This window comes from Hyperolius riggenbachi, chromosome 5, assembly GCF_040937935.1.
Source record: "Hyperolius riggenbachi isolate aHypRig1 chromosome 5, aHypRig1.pri, whole genome shotgun sequence".
Lineage (NCBI taxonomy): Eukaryota > Metazoa > Chordata > Amphibia > Anura > Hyperoliidae > Hyperolius > Hyperolius riggenbachi.
This window is the reverse complement of record NC_090650.1, coordinates 132,991,971-133,011,960: the sequence shown is the minus strand read 5'-3', so window position 1 is coordinate 133,011,960 and position 19,990 is coordinate 132,991,971. Positions and strand designations below refer to the sequence as shown.

The window sequence follows — 19,990 nt, the reverse complement described above, 5'->3', positions numbered from 1 at the left end:
ACCCAAGTTCTCTCCTCAATGCCATATCCCTTCCAATGCACTAAATACTGCACGGACTTCTGCACAAGCCGGGAGTCTAGAATCTTCTCAATTTCATATTCAGGCTGGTCATCAATCAACACAGGAAGGGGGGGGGGGGGGCGGAATCCACGTGCACTGCTGGCTTGAGCAAGGACACATGGAATGATCTCACCCCTCGCATGCTGGTGGGGAGATCAATGGCATAAGTGACATCATTGATTTTCCTGCTCACAGGAAACGGACCCACAAATCTGGGACCTAACTTGGGAGACAGTTGCTTCAGAGCCAAATGTCGTGTGGACACCCAGACCAAGTCGTCTGGAAAGAATTCCCATTCTATGGAACGTCTTTTATCAGCTTGCTTCTTCTGACTCTGGAAAACCCTCCTCAGATTTCTTTCTACCATTCCCCAAGTCTGCTTCAAGGACCTCTGCCAATCTTCCAGGGCTGGAAACGGAGTGGCAGCCACTGGTAATGAAGTGAACTTAGGTGACCTTCCTGTTACCACCTGGAATGAAGAAAAACCTGAGGAGGAGCTCTTCAAGTTGTTGTGTGCAAATTCTGCAAATGGCAGGAATTTGACCCAGTCAGTTTGAACGTCTGCCACATAACATCTCAGAAACTGTTCCAGAGACTGATTGGTTCTCTCGGTCTGGCCATTGGTCTGTGGGTGGTAGCCTGATGAAAAAGATAACTCCATGTCTAACTGATGGCAGAATGCCCTCCAAAATGTTGAAACAAATTGGACTCGCCGATCTGACACTATATTTTCCGGGATACCATTCAGCCAGAAAATATGTTGGATGAAGAGATCAGCCAATTCCTGGGCCGAGGGGAGTCCTTTCAGGGGGACAAAATGGGCCATCTTGCTGAAACGATCGACTACCACCCAAATGACCGTCATGCCCTCAGACCTGGGGAGTTCGTCCACAAAATCCATGGACAGATGGGTCCATGGTTCACTCGGGACTGGTAATGATTGCAATGTCCCAACAGGTGCCTGATGGGAGGGTTTGCTTCTAGCACACACTGCACATTCTCTTACATACTCTTTGCAGTCAGTTGCCAAGGATGGCCACCAGGCACATCTTGCTATGAGGTCCTGAGTTCTGGTGGCCCCAGGATGCCCAGCATTCTTGTGAGAATGAAACAACTGCAGTATTTGTAGACGAAAAGGCAGTGGTACAAACATGACCCCTTCAGGCTTTCCCTCAGGTGCATCCTGTTGGAACAGACTCAATGTTTTTGTCCAGTCCCTCCAGGTCTCAGTGGCGGCCAGAACCACTTTCTGCGGCAGAATGGTTTCTGGGTCTGAGGGCTGTGCTGTCTCGGGCTCAAAACATCTGGACAAAGCATCAGCTTTGATGTTCTTACTACCCGGGGTATACGTGATTACAAATCGGAATCTCGAGAAGAACAATGACCACCGAGCCTGTCGGGGGCTAAGTCTCTTAGCGCCCTCAATGTACTCCAAATTCTTGTGGTCAGTATAGACAGTAATGGTATGTTCTGCACCCTCTAGCCAATGTCGCCATTCCTCAAAGGCCAACTTAATGGCTAGAAGCTCCCTATTGCCTATATCGTAGTTTTTCTCTGCGGGTGAAAACCTACGTGAAAAATAGGCACAGGGGTGTAACTTTCCCTGCAACCCAGAACGCTGAGACAGCACAGCCCCTACCCCTACCTCCGAGGCATCTACCTCCACGATAAAGGGGAAGGTGGTGTCGACATGTCTCAAAATGGGTGCAGTACAGAACAATTTCTTTAGAGTGGAGAAAGCAGCATGGGCCTCAGGGGACCAGTGGTGAGTATCTGCCCCTTTCTTTGTGAGACTGGTGAGAGGTGAGATCACCGTAGAGTACCCCTTTATGAACCTTCTATAGTAGTTAGCGTACCCCAGAAACCTCTGGAGAGCCTTCAGTCCCACAGGTTGAGGCCACTCCAAAACAGCTGAAACTTTTCCAGGGTCCATGGAGAGGCCAGAAGTTGAAATTATGTACCCCAGAAAGGCAATAGAGGTTACCTCGAAAATGCATTTCTCCAGCTTGGCGTACAGCATGTTTTGTCTCAACTTCCGTAACCTAAACTTAACTTGATCTCTGTGCTCTGAGAGGTTGGACGAGAAAATTAGTATGTCGTCTAAGTATACCAGGACGAATTTGCCCAACACCTCTCTAAAGACCTTGTTAATCAGCTCTTGAAAGACGGCCGGGGCGTTACACAACCCGAAGGGCATCACCAGGTACTCGTAATGCCCGTCGGATGTGTTAAAGGCCATCTTCCACTCATCACCGTCCCTAATCTGCACAAGGTTGTAAGCACCCCTCAAATCCAGTTTTGAAAAAATCTTAGCATTGGTGACTTGAGTAAACAAATCGTCTATTAACGGCAAAGGATAGCGATTCTTTACTGTAATTTTATTTAAGCCCCGATAATCAATGCAAGGCCGGAGGCCTCCATCTTTCTTTTTCACAAAAAAGAACCCTGCCCCGGCCGGAGATCGAGAAGGGCAAATAAAACCTTTAGCTAAGTTTTTTCGGATGTATTCCTGCATGGCCAATTTCTCTGGCCCAGATAAGTTGTAGAGATGACCTCTAGGGGGCATACAACCAGACCTGAGATCAATGGGGCAATCAAAGGGACAGTGTGGAGGAAGTTTATCTGCTGACTTGGGACAGAACACGTCTGCAAATTCTGAATATTGATCTGGCAATCTGTCCATGTGAATCTTGGTTTTACCAAAGGTTACTTTCGCAAGACAATGATGATAGCAATGGGCAGACCAGCTTGTTAGCTGACCCGTTGCCCAATTGATCTGAGGCGAGTGAATTTGTAACCATGGTATGCCAAGAATGATCGTGGAGGTTGCCATACGTAACACAAAAAATGATAAACTTTCTTTATGCAACACCCCTATTGTGACCCCCAAGTCTGGGGTCTGAGAAAGAGGGTGATTACTTTGCAGTGGGGAATCATCCACCACAGTGACCCGAATCTGTTGTTTTAGTGGGGAGATTGGGATCCCCAATCTCTTGGCAAATTCATAATCCATAAAATTAGCTGTTGAGCCAGAATCTATGAAGGCCTCAGTAGTCTCCGTCTTATCTTGCCAGGATATAGTGCAAGGGAGAAGAAAACGTTTGTCATCGAGAGGTAAAGACTGCGCGCCTAGGGTATTACCTCCGACTACACCCAGGTGGCAGCTTTTCCCGACTTCTGGGGACAATTCTGTACCTTATGACCCCCCTCTGCACAGTAAAGACAGAGCTGCTCTGTTTCCCTGCGTCTCCGTTCCACCTGAGACAATCTCGACCGACCAATCTGCATTGGTTCCGGTGGGGGTGAATCAGGAGCAGAAGGAGACGCTGCGTAGGACAAGTACCTCACATTGTTCCTACCCCGGGTCTGTCTTTGGTATCGTAAACGACGATCAATTCTGATGGCCGATGAAATGGCCTCATCGATGGATTTGGGCTCAGGATGACCCAACATTAGATCAGAAACTGCGTCTGACAACCCTGATAAGAAACAGTCTAAAAGAGCAAATGAGTCCCATCGAGCTGACACTGCCCACTTTCTAAACTCCGCAGCATAGTTCTCTTCCGGACCTTTACCCTGCCGCAGCAACTTGAGCTTCTGCTCAGCGGTCGAGGCAATGTCCGGGTCATCGTAAATTATAGCCATTGCTTTAAAAAATTCCTCTACTGAGGTCAGGGCCTTATTCCCCGTGGGAAGACTATACGCCCAAGTCTGGGAATCCCCTGACAATAGAGTCTTAATGAAGGTTACTCTCTGTGCCATGGTTTCTGAGGAATTAGGTCTTAACTCAAAGTATGATAACATTCTGTTTCTAAAATTTCGGAAGTCAGATCTGTGACCAGAAAACCTTTCAGGTACAGGCATACGTATGTCTGTGCTAGGAGGAGATCGCACGGTATCCACAGGCGTCTGATAAACTTGTACAGTCCCAGACAAAGCTTTGAGTTGAGTCTGGTGACTGTCCAGTACTCAGGTGTAATTTTCCACCGTAGTGGTGAGTACATCGAGACGGCTGCGGAGTGCGTCCATTTGGGTTTGGTCTGCCGTTCTGTAACGATCGGTGTCCGCACGCAGAGAGAATCTGATTATTGGTGATCTGCAGTATCACCAAGAATGCAGATATATACCTGATTATTGATGATCTGCAGAATCACCGATAATACAGATATATTGCTAACCTCTGGACACCTTTTGGTATGTGAGTGTATGGTGCAACAGTAGTACTTTGAGTAATGCACCTGCTGAGCAGGTGATAATAGACAGTAAAGAGACACTGCTCTGAGAGCACAGGAACCTTCCAGCAGCCTGAGACTCCTATAGGAGTGGAGTCAGGCTGAAGATAGGGAAGGCCAGAGAGTGAGTGACACCTAAAGGTGAATGTCACTATCTGGTCTGGAGACTATCTCTTAATAGGAGAGATAGCTCTCGAGGTCAGGCTCGCCAGGTCGGCAACACACTGACAGATAAGTACAAAGACAGAAGGCTTTGCAGGGTCTGGCAACGGAATATCAGATATGCAAGGTACCGAATCAGAAGACAGAGGAATAGTCAGAAAAGCAATAAGTCATAACAGATATCAAACAATGCCTAGTCTGGGTGTGAGGTCCGTGGTCTCAGCACCCTGGAACTAGTCTGAAGAATAACACAGATGGTAATACAGTTCCCTAATCTGGGTGTGAGGTCCTTGGTCTCTACACCCTGGAACTAGTCTGAAGAATAACACAGATGGTAATACAGTTCCCTAATCTGGGTGTGAGGTCCTTGGTCTCTACACCCTGGAACTAGTCTGAAGAATAACACAGATGGTAATACAGTTCCCTAATCTGGGTGTGAGGTCCTTTGTCTCTACACCCTGGTACTAGTCTGAAGAATAACACAGATAGTAATACAGTTCCCTAATCTGGGTGTGAGGTCATTGGTCTCTACACCCTGGAACTAGTCTGAGCATAAACAGAATAACAGTTCAAGTAATCTGGCTAAGTGTGAATTTCCAGGTCCACCTGGTTCAAACACACTGTGGGATCTGACTGAGGTCTGAGTGCTTCCACGTAGTGATCGCAACGGCAGACAACTTGCAACTGGCCATCAGAAACTATATATGGAGTAGTGCTCTCCAGCACCACCCCTAATTGCTCAACCAATAGTATCCTGCTCAGGAGTCAGCTGATCGGCGTGGTCAGCTAACTCTCAATGCCTAGCATAAGAATTCTGCCTCTCAGCACGCGCGCGTGTATTCCTAAGCCTGTGTGCAAGAACAGACCCACCCACACCAGACACACGCTGCCGCGTGCAAACCGCCGCGCTGGACGCGGAACCAGCCGCCTGACTGTTGTTGCATGCGGCGGCTTTTCCGCGTTCCACCCTGCCACTAGACACACGCTTCCGCGTGCAAACCGCCGTGCTGGACGCGGAATCAGCCGCGATCTCTCAGAGTCCTTGAAAGGAGAGTTAACAAATAGACAAAGCAACGACTGGAGGTGCACCAAAAATAATAAAATAGGTAAAAACCGATTAACCTCCTTGGTGGTAACCCCGAGTCAGGCTTGGGACGGAAATCTGCAGCTCAGAACAGTAAGCCTGAGCTGGATCCATGGGAGGAGTGTACTGTGCAGGGCTGCTGCAGATCTACAGTGGGATGCGAACGTTTGGGCAACCTTGTTAATCATCATGATTTTCCTGTATAAATAGTTGGTTGTTACAATCAAAAATGTCAGTTAAATGTATCATATAGGAGACACACACAGTGATATTTGAGAGGTAAAATTAAGTTTATTGGATTTACAGAAAGTGTGCAATACTTGTTTAAACAAAATTAGGCAGGTGCATACTGTACATTTGGGCACCACAAAAAAAGAAATGAAATCAATATTTAGTAGATCCTCCTTTTGCAGAAATTACAGCCTCTAAACGCTTCCTGTAGGTTCCAATGAGAGTCTGGATTCTGGTTGAAGGTATTTTGGACCATTCCTCTTTACAAAACATCTATACTTCATTCAGGTTTGATGGCTTCTGAGCATGGACAGCTCTCTTTAACTCACACCACAGATTTTCAATTATATTCAGGTCTGGGGACTGAAATGGCCATTTCAGAAAGTTGTACTTATTCTTCTGCATGAATGCCTTAGTGGATTTTGAGCAGTGTTGATGAAAGATCCAGCCCCGGTGCAGCTTTAGCTTTGTCACTGATTCCTGGACATTGGTCTCCGGAATCTGCTAATACTGAGTGGAATCCATACATCCCTCAACTTTAACAAGATTCCCAGTCCCTCCACTGGCCACACAGCCCCTAAGCATGATGGAACCACCACCATATTTTACTGTAGGTAGCAGGTGTTTTTCTTGGAATGCTCTGTTCTTTTTCCTCCATACATAACGCTCCTTTTTATGCCCAAATAACTAAATTTTAGTTTCTATAATGAAGATGGCTTGTCCAAATGTGCTTTAGCATGCCTCAAGCGGCTCGGTTTGTGCTGTGGGTGGAGAAAAGGCTTCCTCTGCATCACTCTCACATACAGCATCTCCTTGTGTAAAGTGCGCCGAATGGTTGAACGATGCACAATGACTCCATCTGCAGCAAGATTATGTTGTAGGTCTTTGGTGCTGGTCTGAGGGAAACTTGCAATAAACCCCCTTAACTACTCTTTCTCATAATTGGATTCACCTGTGCATGTAGGTCAGGGGTCACCGAGCTTACCAGGCCAATTTGAGTTCCAATAATTAGTTCTAAATGTTTTGGAATCAATAAAATGACAACTTATGCACCTGCACCAAACGTATGCACCTGCCTAATTTTATTTAAACAATTATTGTGCACTTACTGTAAATCCAATAAACTTAATTTCACTTCTCAAATATCACTGCATGTGTCTCCTATATGATATATTTAACTGATATTTTTTATTGTAACAACCAACGATTTATTCAGGAAAATCATGATGATTAACAAGATTGCCTAAACTTTCGCATCCCACTGTATCTAGTGCTATGATGTTTAAGGCCCAAAAGTGTGTGAAAAAATTGCACTGCTTTCAAACCCTAAAATCTGGAAATAATTATACTGCCAGGGAGGTTAAAAGGGAGGTTGGCTTATCTTCATAAGAAGACCAACGCATTGACAACTCATTTTCGACTCTCAAGAGTTGAGTATACAGTAGCCAAAAAGTATGAGTATCTAGCTCTTATATATACACTCTGGACAAAAAACAACTGACAATACTACACCAGATTTGAGTTAACAACTGTTAATCCAAAAGACAGATTAAGACCTCTTGAAACTTTTACTACGTCTTTGGATTGCCAACCTATTAATTTTATACTTAGTTGGATGAAGCAAAAATACATGGTTTGAGCATTCAAACTTAGGGATATACCAAAAAGGAATGCACTGTTGAAACTCTACCTTTCAGTATGGACAAATGAAGTGTGAAAATTAGGACAGAGCATGTGCTAAAGGAGGAGAGCTCCTTTTAAGTAGATCTGAAGCGAAAATAAACTTATGAGATAATGAATTGTATGTGCAGCACAGCTAAGATATAAAACATTAATAGCAAAGTCGTACATTGTTTCCAGTACAGGGAGAGTTAAGAAACTTCACTTGTCATCTATGCAAAAGAGCTTTTATGAGCTCTCTGACTCAACTTGGATCAGCTACAATGCTGTTTTCTGGAGCACTTATACATCGGTAACAGACAGCTTCAGATAAGGTTTTTACTGCCGAGAAGTTCAAAGGGTCATTAGCTCTACAAATCACACTGTATTTGAAACTATAAAACAGAGCAAACTGTCAAAATATGACAATATAATGCAATGCTATAAAAAAGAGCTATATAGCTGAAAAGAAAAACACGAGACTATTTTCTTTGCTACTAATGTTCTATTCCTTATCCATACTACACATTCAATTCATTATATTGTAACTTGTTTTTTCACTTCAGTATCACTTTAACTTCTGAGCATAACAGACGTGAGGCCGGCTAAACCAAGAAACCTGTCAGAATAAAGACCTCATAATGGAAATTTTGGGGTGGGGGATATTTTGGGTTAGTTCAGGCATTCTTTAAATTGAAAGTCCTACTGGTCTTCAGTAAAGTTGACCTGAAGATTAAGATTATGCTAAAACTGTTGTCACAGTAGTCAGTGCTCCATCACAGCTGAGTCATTCACCAAGGGCCAGTTGTAGACTTTTTGCTGCCCGATGTGTGTGTGCAAAGCTGAACCGTAGAGAAGAAACACATGGGTCTGTGCATTGCAGGCATCTGCACTATTCTTACCTCCATCTGCTCCCTTCAAGACAGCGTCTCCTCCCTGCTGGCCCACAGCATCTGATCCCCAGGATGCCGGGTATGTGCTGCACCAGTGCGGCATCACTCACCAGCTCTCAGCAGATTAGCGATGGGATTACCAGCCACATTTGAAGTCCTGCTTCCTCTCTGACTACAGCGGCGCCTCATGTGACCCGACAGCACGTAACAGGTCACATGACGCACCACTGTAGCCATGGATACAGGACCCTGGACAGTCAGATGGAGATCACATCGCTGGAACGCTGAGAGCAAGTGAGTGAAGAGGCGCCACACATCTAGGGAAGGGGAGACGGAGTGTGAGGAGGGGGACATTTGGTGAGGGGAGCCACCTCTTGCCACCCTCTAATTGTTGCTGCCCTCTAATTGTTGCCGCCCCGAAGCATGTGATTCACGTTGCTTCATGGAAGAACCACTCTTGAAGTCATCACTTTGGCAACCCCACCACATACAATGTATTTCTTCATATCTAGTTTATCTCACAGATAATCTATCCTCAGCCCTTATTCAATTCACTTTTTCACCTAAGTGTTCTTCCGAGAGATATTTTTACTTCTGTATAGAGATGGCCCGAACAGTTCGCTGGGGAACGCTGCCCGGCGAACTTCCATGGTTCGTGATCGCTGTGAACTGGGAACTTTACCGGAAGTTCGGTTCACCCCCATAGTGCATCACGAGGGTCAACTTTGACCCTCTACATCGGAGTCAGCAGGCACATTGTAGCCAATTAGGCTACACTCCCTCCTGAACCCCACCCCCCTTACAAAAGGCAGACAGCGTCAGGCAGTGGACTCACTCGTGTGCCTGCAGTAATTAGTGAAGGGAGTGAAGGGATAGCTGCTGCAGACTCTCATAGGGAAAGCTTAGTTAGGCTCTTGTAGGCTTGTTAGCTTGCTCCTGGCTGATTGTTATTGCTAAAAAAGCACCCCACAACAGCTCTTTTGAGAGCTAATCTTGTTCTTGTGATCTATTTTTTTTTTTGTGGCCCACTTGCATTATATACAGCCCTGTCAGTCAGTGTCACCGTGCCTGTCTGTGTGTGACAGGTGCACATGTAATACCCATCACTGCATATACCTACTACCTGTTGTGTTCACTTCAGTGCACCCACCTACCTACATGAGTGCACGCAGTGTCACTGTACCTATCCGGTACCTGTCTGTGTGTGACAGGTGCACATGTAATACCCATCCCTGCATATACCTACTACCTGTTGTTCACTTCAGTGCACCCACCTACCTACGTGAGCGCACGCAGTGTGATATACCACTCCGTGCATACCTGTTAATTGCACCTGTGTGACTGACTGCACATTGTATTAGTCAAGTCAGTGCATACCTTTCACTTCTTCCCCCCAATATGGCAGGCCACCTGGCAGGTCTGTTCAAGGTCGCGCTGTCGTGATTTTGTGCAGCCCGCGACCAAACTACAGTGTTCAGAAGAAGGCACGTGCCATCAACCCCCAATATTGTCAGGACGTAGTTGACTATTTAACACAGAACACCTCATCTTTCTCAGCTTCCGCACGGACGCGTGACATAGCTTCCTCCTCCGGCTCTGATTCTGGCACCCCACTTAACACTCAGTCGGCCGCAACCACCAAAGTGCCATCACCCCAGGGCTCAGCGGTGTGGAATTTTTTTTGTGTGTCTGCCTCAGATGAGAGCAATGCCATTCTCACTTTGCCACCGAAAATTGAGCCGTGGAAAGACCAAGACCCGCGTAGGGACTAGGGACAACTACCTTACGAAGGCCAATAACATATAGTATCAACTCATGCGCCTCTGCAATCAAATGAATTGCTCACATTTATTTGTAAAAAGAACAAAGTAGATAAAAATGATGATAAGAATAATAATGATTAAAATAATCACCAATCCGCATACACACAATAGACACTACTCTCAAAACCACCACTCCAAAGGTGCTTCACATAGAATCTAAATGGATCATATGAATGCCTCTTAAGATCAGTCTGTTGAGCCGGCTTGTCCACCACATATGCATGCATATAAAAAGGTCCTAGAACCAATGCCCTAAAATTATTGCATCAGTCAATACTTGCTGTATTCAAATAATTCATTAGATAGGAGCGCTCCCATTCAATCTCAGTATAGGTTGTTGCATCAATCTGCAGAATATATCAAATCCACTCGATATTCATATGTTGTGCGATCCCACACACATTTGAGCACTTGGTCCGCTTCTGCCGCTTAGCACAGCTAATTGGAGCCAGTCACTATACACTCACGTTTCCTGGAGGGAGGGAGGAGGTAGTTGCCTCAGAGTACAGAGTCCTCAAACCTTGCAGCATGAGCCCCGGCTGGTAACTCGTATGTTGACACAGCTGCCACTCTCCTTGAAACGGTGGACCAGCGTTCACGAACTTCCCTAAGATAGCAGCCGGAAGTTCGGGGTGACGTCACCACACCAGGGAACCAATTGCCGACTAGTTTCGGTAGCCACACCTACCTTCCTCAGGGCATACCCCCATTGGTCCACCTCTCTCTTTTGTACTCCATTACTCCGCCCCCTCCTCGCATCACTCTGCTTTTTCAGCTCTGAATGGCAATCCTTATGTGAATACAAACCGCTCTACATCAGAGTTGAGTCCTTGCGGAGCAAGGCTGTTCATAGTATAAATCCAGTGCGTCTCTCGTTGTGACATCTTCTTTATATAATCACCTCCCCTCCATTCTTTCTCCACTGTTTGAATTGCATAAAATTTGAAAGTTTTTAGGTTGCCCTGATGACATTCCTTAAAATGTTTACTTAATGGCAGTTTGCTGTTTCCATTTTTTATGCTATTGACGTGCTCACCTATTCTAGATAGCAACTTTATTTTTGTTCTCCCTATATATTGCTTGTTACAGCCGCATTCAATAACATAAATTACACCTGTGCTCATGCAGTTTAACCACTTCAGGATTCTGTGTACGCATAAGTACGCCCCTGAATCCTGAAGCGGTTTCCATGGCGCTCGTATGAGCAACCGTTCCATGTCAGTTCACAGAGGGTGTCTCCGTGAACACCCTGCGAGCCTCCGATCGCGGCTCGCAGGGTAAATGTAAACATGCGGGAAAGATCTTCCCCGCTGTTTACATACATACGGCGCTGCTGCGCAGCAGCGCCGTAGAGGAGATCGGCAATCCCCGGCCTCTGATTGGCCGGGATCGCCCTCATCTGATAGACTGAAGCCTATCTGAGGCGGCGCAGGACGGATTTCCGTCCTGCCCAGCCCATAAGGAAGAGGGGAGGGAGGGAAGGAGGCAGAGGGAGTAATAGCGCTGCGGAGGGGGGCTTTGAGGAGCCCCCCCCGCAAGGCACAGCAGAGCGGCGGCGATCAGACCCCCCCAGCAGGACATCCCTCTAGTGGGGAAAAAAGGGGGGAAGTCTGATCGCCCTGCCTGCTATCTGATCTGTGCTGCGGGCTGAAGAGCCCCCGCAGCACAGATCAGCCAAACCACCCGAAACCCAGAAGTGGTTAATTCACCACAAACATCAAATGTTTCTCCAGTGGACATAGAATTAAATTTTGTTACTGGTGCTGCATATTTAGTAGATTTGCATGGTACACAGAAACCACATCGTTTAAAAATCCCTTTCTTTTTCTCTATGCCCCGTTTCCCAATCACTGTAGGGGAAATCATATTCTTGATGTTTTTGGCTTTACTAAAAGTAAAACTATGTCTATCAGTCAGGATACCCTTTAGTGTTTTATCCCGTTGTAATATTTCCCAGTATTTATCTACCTGCCTCCTTACATCTCTAGATTGTTGGTTGTACTGCATCCTGATGCTCAGAGGTGGCTCCATTGCTCCCTCGTTTTTTTGCTCCAAAAGATCACCCCGACTGTAGTTCCTAACTTCTTCTATTGCTGATTCTAGTGTTTGTACCTCATATTTCTTCTCTACAAATCTATTTTTAATAATATCCACCTGCTTATCAAAATCCTCAACATCAGTACAGTTACCTCTGATACGGGTGAACTGGTTCTTAGGTATGTTGGTTAACCATTTGAGCATGTGGCAACTGTCTAAAAATATATAACTGTTCGTGTCTACTTTTTTTTAAAAAAATGTCTTAGTTTTTATTTTACTCTCATCGATAAAAATAGTGAGGTCTAGAAAATTGACCTGTTCAGTACTAAATTCACTTGTGAACACCAGATTGTATTCATTTTTTATATTCAGCCAGTCCAAGAAATTCTGTAATTTATTAACCTCGAGCCCCCCCCCCCTCCAAATGAAAAACGTATCATCAATAAACCTGCGCCGTAGGATGAGGTCCGCCCCGGGGCCCTCCGGGCCCTCGAGGATAAATCGTTCCCAATAGGCCTTACGAAAGCACATGATTACAAAGCACAAACTGCAATGGGATGACCACCTGAGGGAAAGCAGCACACAAAAGCAAATCCACACACCGCAGTGGAGGATATGCAATTATTTCTCAAAAAAGGCGATACTCAGACTGTACCGTGATGTTGAAAGGCAAGTGGTGTATCTCTGGCACACAACGTTGGGTCAAGGGACCATCTGACCACGTGGTCTACAAAACACGGTCAGGCCTGACTAAGTCAGTCCCCACACACAGCATCTCTGCCTGCACGCCATGTGACTGCCTGCCCCAAGACTAAGTCGCCTTCTCCGCCACCACCAACAGGGTCCAGGACTCCAGGCGGATTCCTGAATTTTTAAGGCCGCTGCTAGCAACTGCCGCTATGATAATTTTTCTGGTGCATGTACATGCCTGCCTAATTTTTCTGGCTGCACTGCGGCTTCAACAACAAAACAAAAGGCATGTACATGTGCCAATTCCCCTTCATGATCATTACCTTGCTGAGGTGAAGAGGCTTGCGTATCACAATGAAGCAATGACCGCCGGCTATATGAGTGTCTCAGGAGGGGGGCACACCGAAGAGAATAAGGTCGTTGCTTCATTTTGGACAGACCAAATTTGATCAGCTGGAAAGTCACTGTTCTGTCTTTCAGCTACCTCAGCCCGGCTTGAAAACCGCCATGGTGCGCACCAGTCCAGCATGGCTGTCACTACACAAACAGCTGTTTGCGGTGCGTTACACAGTGAGTTTGGTGTGTCAGTGTGAAGCAGAACTCTAATTACACTCCCTGATTGATGTATACACATGCAAGATGTTTTAAAGCACTTTAGGCCTGCAATTTAGCATTCAATGTGATTTTGGCCCTTAAAACGCTGCTTTGCGTCAAATCCAGATTTTTCCCCGGGACTTTTGGCGTCTATCCCACTCCACCATGCCCCCCTCCAGGTGTTAAACCCCTTGAAACATCTTTTCCATCACTTTTGTGGCCAGCATAAATTTTTCTAGTTTTCCAAGTTCGCCTCCCCATTGAAGTCTATTGCGGTTTGCGAAAGTTCGTGTGAACCAAACTTTCGCCGAAGGTTCGCGAACCCGGAAAATCGGATGTTTGGGGCTATCTCTACTTCTGTATAAAATACCTTTTTAGCACTCTGCAATTTAAAAAGTGCCACAGGGTTTTTATAAGGAAATCTGCTCCAGCTCATAAAATATAGACCTAAACTAGGTGCGTGAAGGTGTGGAACAAAGCCAGGAGTATGAAGAGTACATAGCTACTTGTGCTGGCTGCACTGTGCTGATGTTTTCTGAATCACAGAATTGGCTTTACAAGCCATTTAGCAGATAGTATATATCCCATACACCTTATTTCTCTTGGATATTTCGCTTGTATCTTTGAAGTTCAGCTGTAAGAAAATGGGATGCATATCTAGTTTTATATTTTTCTTGTAAAAGAGCCAATTGATAACAAAAATATTATCCGTGCAAGATGCCTCTCAGTTTTGTTTAAACCATATCTGTTATTTTGTTCCAGAAAGTACATTTGACATTTCTGTATATTGTCAATATTGAAAAAACAAAACTTCTAAAATAGCTCAGATCATAGGATTTTATTTGATTTCAGATGTGGAGAGCTGCTAGTTTAAAGTCTGGCAATTCCTTTACTTGACACATCTGACAAGTAGCTGTGGGCTGTGTGATGTATGGAGGACTATAACCGCATGGTAATCCCTCAGATATATTTTTCCTTACCAGCCCAGTCTGATGGAGTTTCAGTATATTAACACGTTTATTATACCAATGACTCGAGGGTAAAGGGAAAATTAAAGCTATTTTTCATGCCGCATTTTGTTCACCTACAGCTACTAAAACAAAGTACTCTTGAATAAAACATTCACGCACTTATATGTATGTACACATGAGCACACCTACAAATTTGTATATAGAGAAGAAGACATGCCAGCAGGTTGAAAGCTTTCTGCTGATTGGTGATTATCACCAAATATGAACAATTTTTAACTTGAATGAAACAAACTGGCAACTGTAATGCATGTTTTTAAATTTGACAGTTCTTTAACCACTACTTTGAATTAAGTTGTCACTCAGAGAAGTCCTTAAGATTTTTTTTTGTCCTTTATCGCTGAACATCTCCCAACTGTTCCTATTTTGGAGGGACAGTCCCTCTTTTGAAACCAAATCCCTCTGCCCCTCCTTGTTTGTCCTTCTAGAACTGATGCACAGGTCTGTTTAAATACATACAGTATATTAGAATTCCCATACAAATGACTGATTTTAGCATGCCCTCTAAATAACTTGGGGGATAATTGTTATTTTTATAGATGGCACTACTTTGAGACAAAAGCAAGTAGGATAACTATGTCCACAATAAAGAGCAGGGGATTTTTTTTTATTGTATGTTATGGCAGACTGTAAGTCAGCTTTCGAGGATTGTAGCTTCCTTGAAGCTCATATTTTTCAGACTTTGTAGCATATAATAATTTAATTATAATCATGCTGTTTGTATATAATTATGTACCTGCATGATGATGATGATGATGTAATAATATACCGGTAGGAAAAATTAAGAATTCCTTTACATAATGCTTTTGAAAACTAGCTGCTGTCATCAAATACTTTGATTTTGTTACGCTGACGTTATCAATATTTCTTTGGTTCATCTATTAACTTTTCAAGTAAGTTAGCTGTATCCTGCTGTTGCTTTTAATCAGGATAGATATTCAGTATACGGTATGTATTTAAATATTTTGTTTTAGATATTCCAGAAGATCCACAAATTGCTGAACAATATTACGAGGATGGCTTTGAATCATGTTCTGAGGAGAGTGATAAAGAGAGCTTGGAAGATGAAGATGAGGAGGACTATGATGAAGAAACACTGATAACCCAAGCAACATACCAACAGGTATGACAGCAGTCTGAGATACAGTTTTTAAAAAAGCTCATATGCATCCATAATCTGCTCATCTGCTCAGTGACCAGATGCCCAGTTCTTAAAGCTTTTATTTGTCTTCAAATAGTTTCCTCCCTCCTCCATCCAACATTAAATAACATAGTTCAGAAATAATTAAATGCCACTAAATACCATAACATCGCTACTAAACAGTACAAATGGTTACAGATCTGTTTGGCAGGCTCCCTCTTACACATCCTAGAAGCAGAGCTGGCGCTACCATAGGGGCAACCTGGGCACTTGCCCCAGGGCCCCAAGCCAGCTGCTGGGTGCCCTCAGGTCCCCCCCAACTTAATTGTGGTCCACGGGAGCCCTGAAAAGTTTTCAGCAGTGTAACGACTCACCTGTCTTGGCTGGCTCTCTTTGTGGCCCCGTGCGTTCCCGTCTTCATTCCCGCTGGCTGCACTTTCTTAGTGACCCGGTGGCATATTACATTATGATATACGCTGGGTCACAGAAGAGAGGCGCCCCTGCAAGGATGAAGATATAGACTGATGAGCCAACCAGGACAGGTGAGTCCGAACGCTGCTAAAAAGTCTTCACTGAACCCTTTTTGGGAGGGTTAGGTCTTACAGGTAAGGGGGGGGGGGATCTAATTCTACCCAGGGACCCATTGTATATAGAACTGACCCTGCCTCAAAGATTGCAGGTGGGAGTTTCTGAACCATTCTCATGCATGCACCCCAATAGGAGGCGGTCAATATTCAGCCACAATTCCCATATTTTAACCACTTGAGGACCGTAGGCTTACACCCTTCTAGTGACCAGGCTATTTTTTTACAATTCAGGGCTCTGCAGCTTTAAAAGCTCGCTGCAGAGCCATACTACTGAGCACACAAGTAACCCCCCCCCCCCCCTTTTCTGCTCTGTGTGCTGGGATGTTTATTTATTTATTTTTATTTATTTATTTGTTTTTTTTAAATACAATTCCCTATTTTATTTTATTTTTACCCCCCTCCCTCCCCCTGCCAGCCAATCACAGCGATCAGCTCTCAGAGGCATCAGCCTATGAGAGCCGATCGCTCTCTGAGCCTCTCCAGGGGACAGACGAGTGACAGATCTGTCCCCAGTACAGCGCTGCCGTAGATCGCAGCGCTGCACAATGTAAATAGACGGCGTCTAACAGTCTAATAGCAGCGATCGGCGCTGTTAGACTGATGATGGAGTCTAATAGCGTGCGATCCCCTGCAAATCCCTGCCCCAGGACTTGACGCCTTTCAGCGTTAGGCCGTTCTGGAGCTGCCACCCTACCAACGCCAATCGGCAGTAGGCAGACGGCAGCAGGTTAAAGCAAGCCTGAACTGAGGATAAACTTATCAGATAATTAATTCTATGTGTAAAAGCAATAGTATATAAAACCTCCCTGCAGTCTCATTTTCACTATTTTCAATTTAAAGAGTAACTGTAACAAAAATAGGGAAAAAAATAAATCAATACATTGCAAAATGAGAAGTACAAAAATAGAAGAGAGATCAAGAAATAATTAATATTCGCCATGTAATTTGTTCATATTGTTTGATCCACATTCAACCTGCTCATAATCATCTTTACTACTGGTAGACATAAATAAAAACAAACAGCGCCAACTGCCATTATCTATAACCACAACCCCTAACAATCTGATAGGCTAAAAGGTTGTTTTTTTTATAGATACGCATATGGACAGAGGGAAATACTGATTGCTAGGCAGTCGGAAATAGCCGTTATTTCCCACAATGCAATAAGGCTCCCACAGTGTGATGTCAGGACCTCGTGCTGACATCACACTGTGGGAGGGATTTCACCACAATATCAGCTACACAGACTCCTCTGATGATCTATTTGAGTGAAGGTAAGAATTTCTCATGGGCAAAGGGGTAGCAGCTACTGATTGGGATGAAGCTCAATCCTTGGTTACAGTTCCTTCTTAACCCTTTGGGGACCGGCTGCCTAACCCTTCTAGGATCATGTCCAGGCGGCAGAAACGATTAAGGACCAGGCCATTTGTGAATTTGGGGGGGTCAGGCAGCCGTATCCCCACTACAGATGACTGGGCATGTTGCCCCCTGTGTGGCCAGGTGTCCCCGTATTGCCAGCAGCCTTTACTCACTTCCCAAGCTCCAGCGATGAGCAGCTCTAGCCTACTCCGCTCTGGCCGGCATCCTCGCTTGCACTGCTGTTAAGGTCCAGGTCGCGGCTTGATGATGTTACCAAGCCGGAACCCGACACTTACGTCAGAGCAAGCGGGGATGCCAGCCAAAGCGGAGGGAAGCGAAGATCGCCCGGGGAACATCAAGAAGGTGAGTGGATCCTTTTCTTCCCCTCAGACCACTGCTGCTCTGTTAGTGATCACTACGATCCACCGACGATTGTAGTGATCACGTGCTCAGGAGCCAATCACGATGGCTCCTGATCACTGAGGGGAGATGTCAGCTTAATTTTCCCTCTTGGGTGCGCACCATGGAGTTGGGAGAGAAAATGGCAGGTGGTGTAAATCCTACGCCGCGTCTGGCTTAGAGTAGACAGCCACAAGTGTGGTGCAGGATTTACATTACGCGGTCCCTAAAAGGTTAAAGGACAACTATCAAAGTTAATTAAAATTCTAAATGCCACATATATTTCCAGTAATTACTAGCAAATTGCAATACAAAGGCTTTTTTCATGTTTTCAAGAAAATGACATTTACAGAGAACAGTTCTCACTGTTGGTATTACTAGGAAGGACTGTGCCCAGCACATCCAGCATACAGAAACAATCTTCATTGGATCTAATACTGTGACTGAAATCTGTTCAGAGTGATAGAAAGCTGAAATATACCTTCAAATGTGTGTAAATAATCATCATCTGAAGCTTTGTGTTCCTGTCTGTAGGTCTCTCTGCCATACAGTGTAAAGTAAAGAGTTTACAGCCAGGTTACAATTCAGCTCTTCCTCCCTCCCCCCCCTGATGCCGACACAAATTGTTACAAACAGCTGGGTAAACACGGCTTTTTCTTCCCACACAGGCTGTGCTGACAGACCTCTGAAAAGCATTTTAGTGTTGCTGGCTAAAAGCTCTATAAGTATGTGGGGTTTACAGAAAACCTGTTTATTTGATAGTTGTTCTTTAAGCAATTTTTAGCAATTCCCTGCTATATGCAGTTTTTTAGCCAGCTGATTTAGTAATGACAGGCATGTATGTCTATATGTGCTTCTGACCAGACCCTGCTCAGAAAATATTACGGTAAGTAATTATCTGGCAATGGACATAATAAAGGTTAAAAGCACAAATACATTCTACATACTTCTAGTTTCCTTGTTTTGTTTACTGCTAAGTTATAAGTTATAAATTGTCTATACTGAAGCAGCAGGATATTGATAAACTGGTAGCTTGTAGCTGGAGAGTAAGTTAGAGAATGTCCCCAGTACAGCACATGGCCCCTAAATTATGTATGAGTATTAATCTGTAGCTTTATTTAGCTATGTTAACTTTAGGTTGTGGCTGTGATGCTGGCAACTGATTGACTAATAAGTAAAACAATAATATCTGTTATAAATATCACTAACGTAGTCGGAATGAAAATTGCAATCTCAGTTTAACCATACATTAAATCTGAGATTCAGTCCAGCACATTTACATTATTTTTTATTATTGTGTATTTATATAGTACTGGCATCTTAAGCAAAGCTTTGAAGAATATACTGTATACTAAATTCACTAAGTATCCCTCAGAGAATCCCATAGTTATAGCATTATGTCCCAATCCTAGAGATAGGCCAGTTTAAGGGGACCCAGTTAACCAACAAATATGCTTTTGGGAAGTGGGAGCAAAGGCCATACAGGTAGTGGTCTGGTCCAGATTTGAACCAGGGGACCTAGCACTACAAGGTGGGAGTGGAGTGGTAGAAGTGGTGCAAAAAGTGGTGCAAAAAATTCTCCCACTTAGCAATTTCAATTTTACGTAAGTTTTACATTTGAGCAGGTAACTTTTGTTGTAGAATGTTTAGATATGAAGTATTTTTGCTTTGTTTCATTGCAATCTACAGGACACTGACATCAAGGCTATGATGCTACATTTGGAAAATGTTCTGGCATCCAGCTGTTTAGGTAAGATGCTTTTACATCATTTGAAAGTAACATTTTTCTAAACTTTTACAAGCAACCCGAGGTGTGAGACCTATGGAGGCTGCCATATTTATTTCCTTTTAAACAATACCAGTTGCCTGGCAGTCCTGCTGATGTTTGGCTACAGTTGTATCTAAATCACACACCTGAAACAAGCATGCAGCTAATCTGGTCTGATTTGTCATAGACATCTGATCTGCATGCTTGTTCAGGGTCTATGGCTTAAAGTATTAGAGGCAGAGG

At 44.4% G+C, this 19,990-nt stretch overlaps 1 protein-coding gene across 2 annotated transcripts in view; it reads left to right on the top strand.

Annotated features, from left to right (window-relative positions):
- Nucleotides 1-19,990, top strand: part of NEK11 (NIMA related kinase 11) — a 386,870-nt gene that overhangs the window by 314,827 nt on the left and 52,053 nt on the right. For both annotated transcript variants that reach the window (XR_011020552.1, XM_068234487.1), the window contains exons 13-14: nucleotides 15,468-15,616; nucleotides 19,669-19,729. Coding sequence is in view for 1 of the 2 variants with exons in the window: in XM_068234487.1 (XP_068090588.1) it covers nucleotides 15,468-15,616; nucleotides 19,669-19,729 (210 nt within the window). In the remaining variant the exon portion in view is untranslated. The remainder of the gene's footprint in view (nucleotides 1-15,467; nucleotides 15,617-19,668; nucleotides 19,730-19,990) is intronic.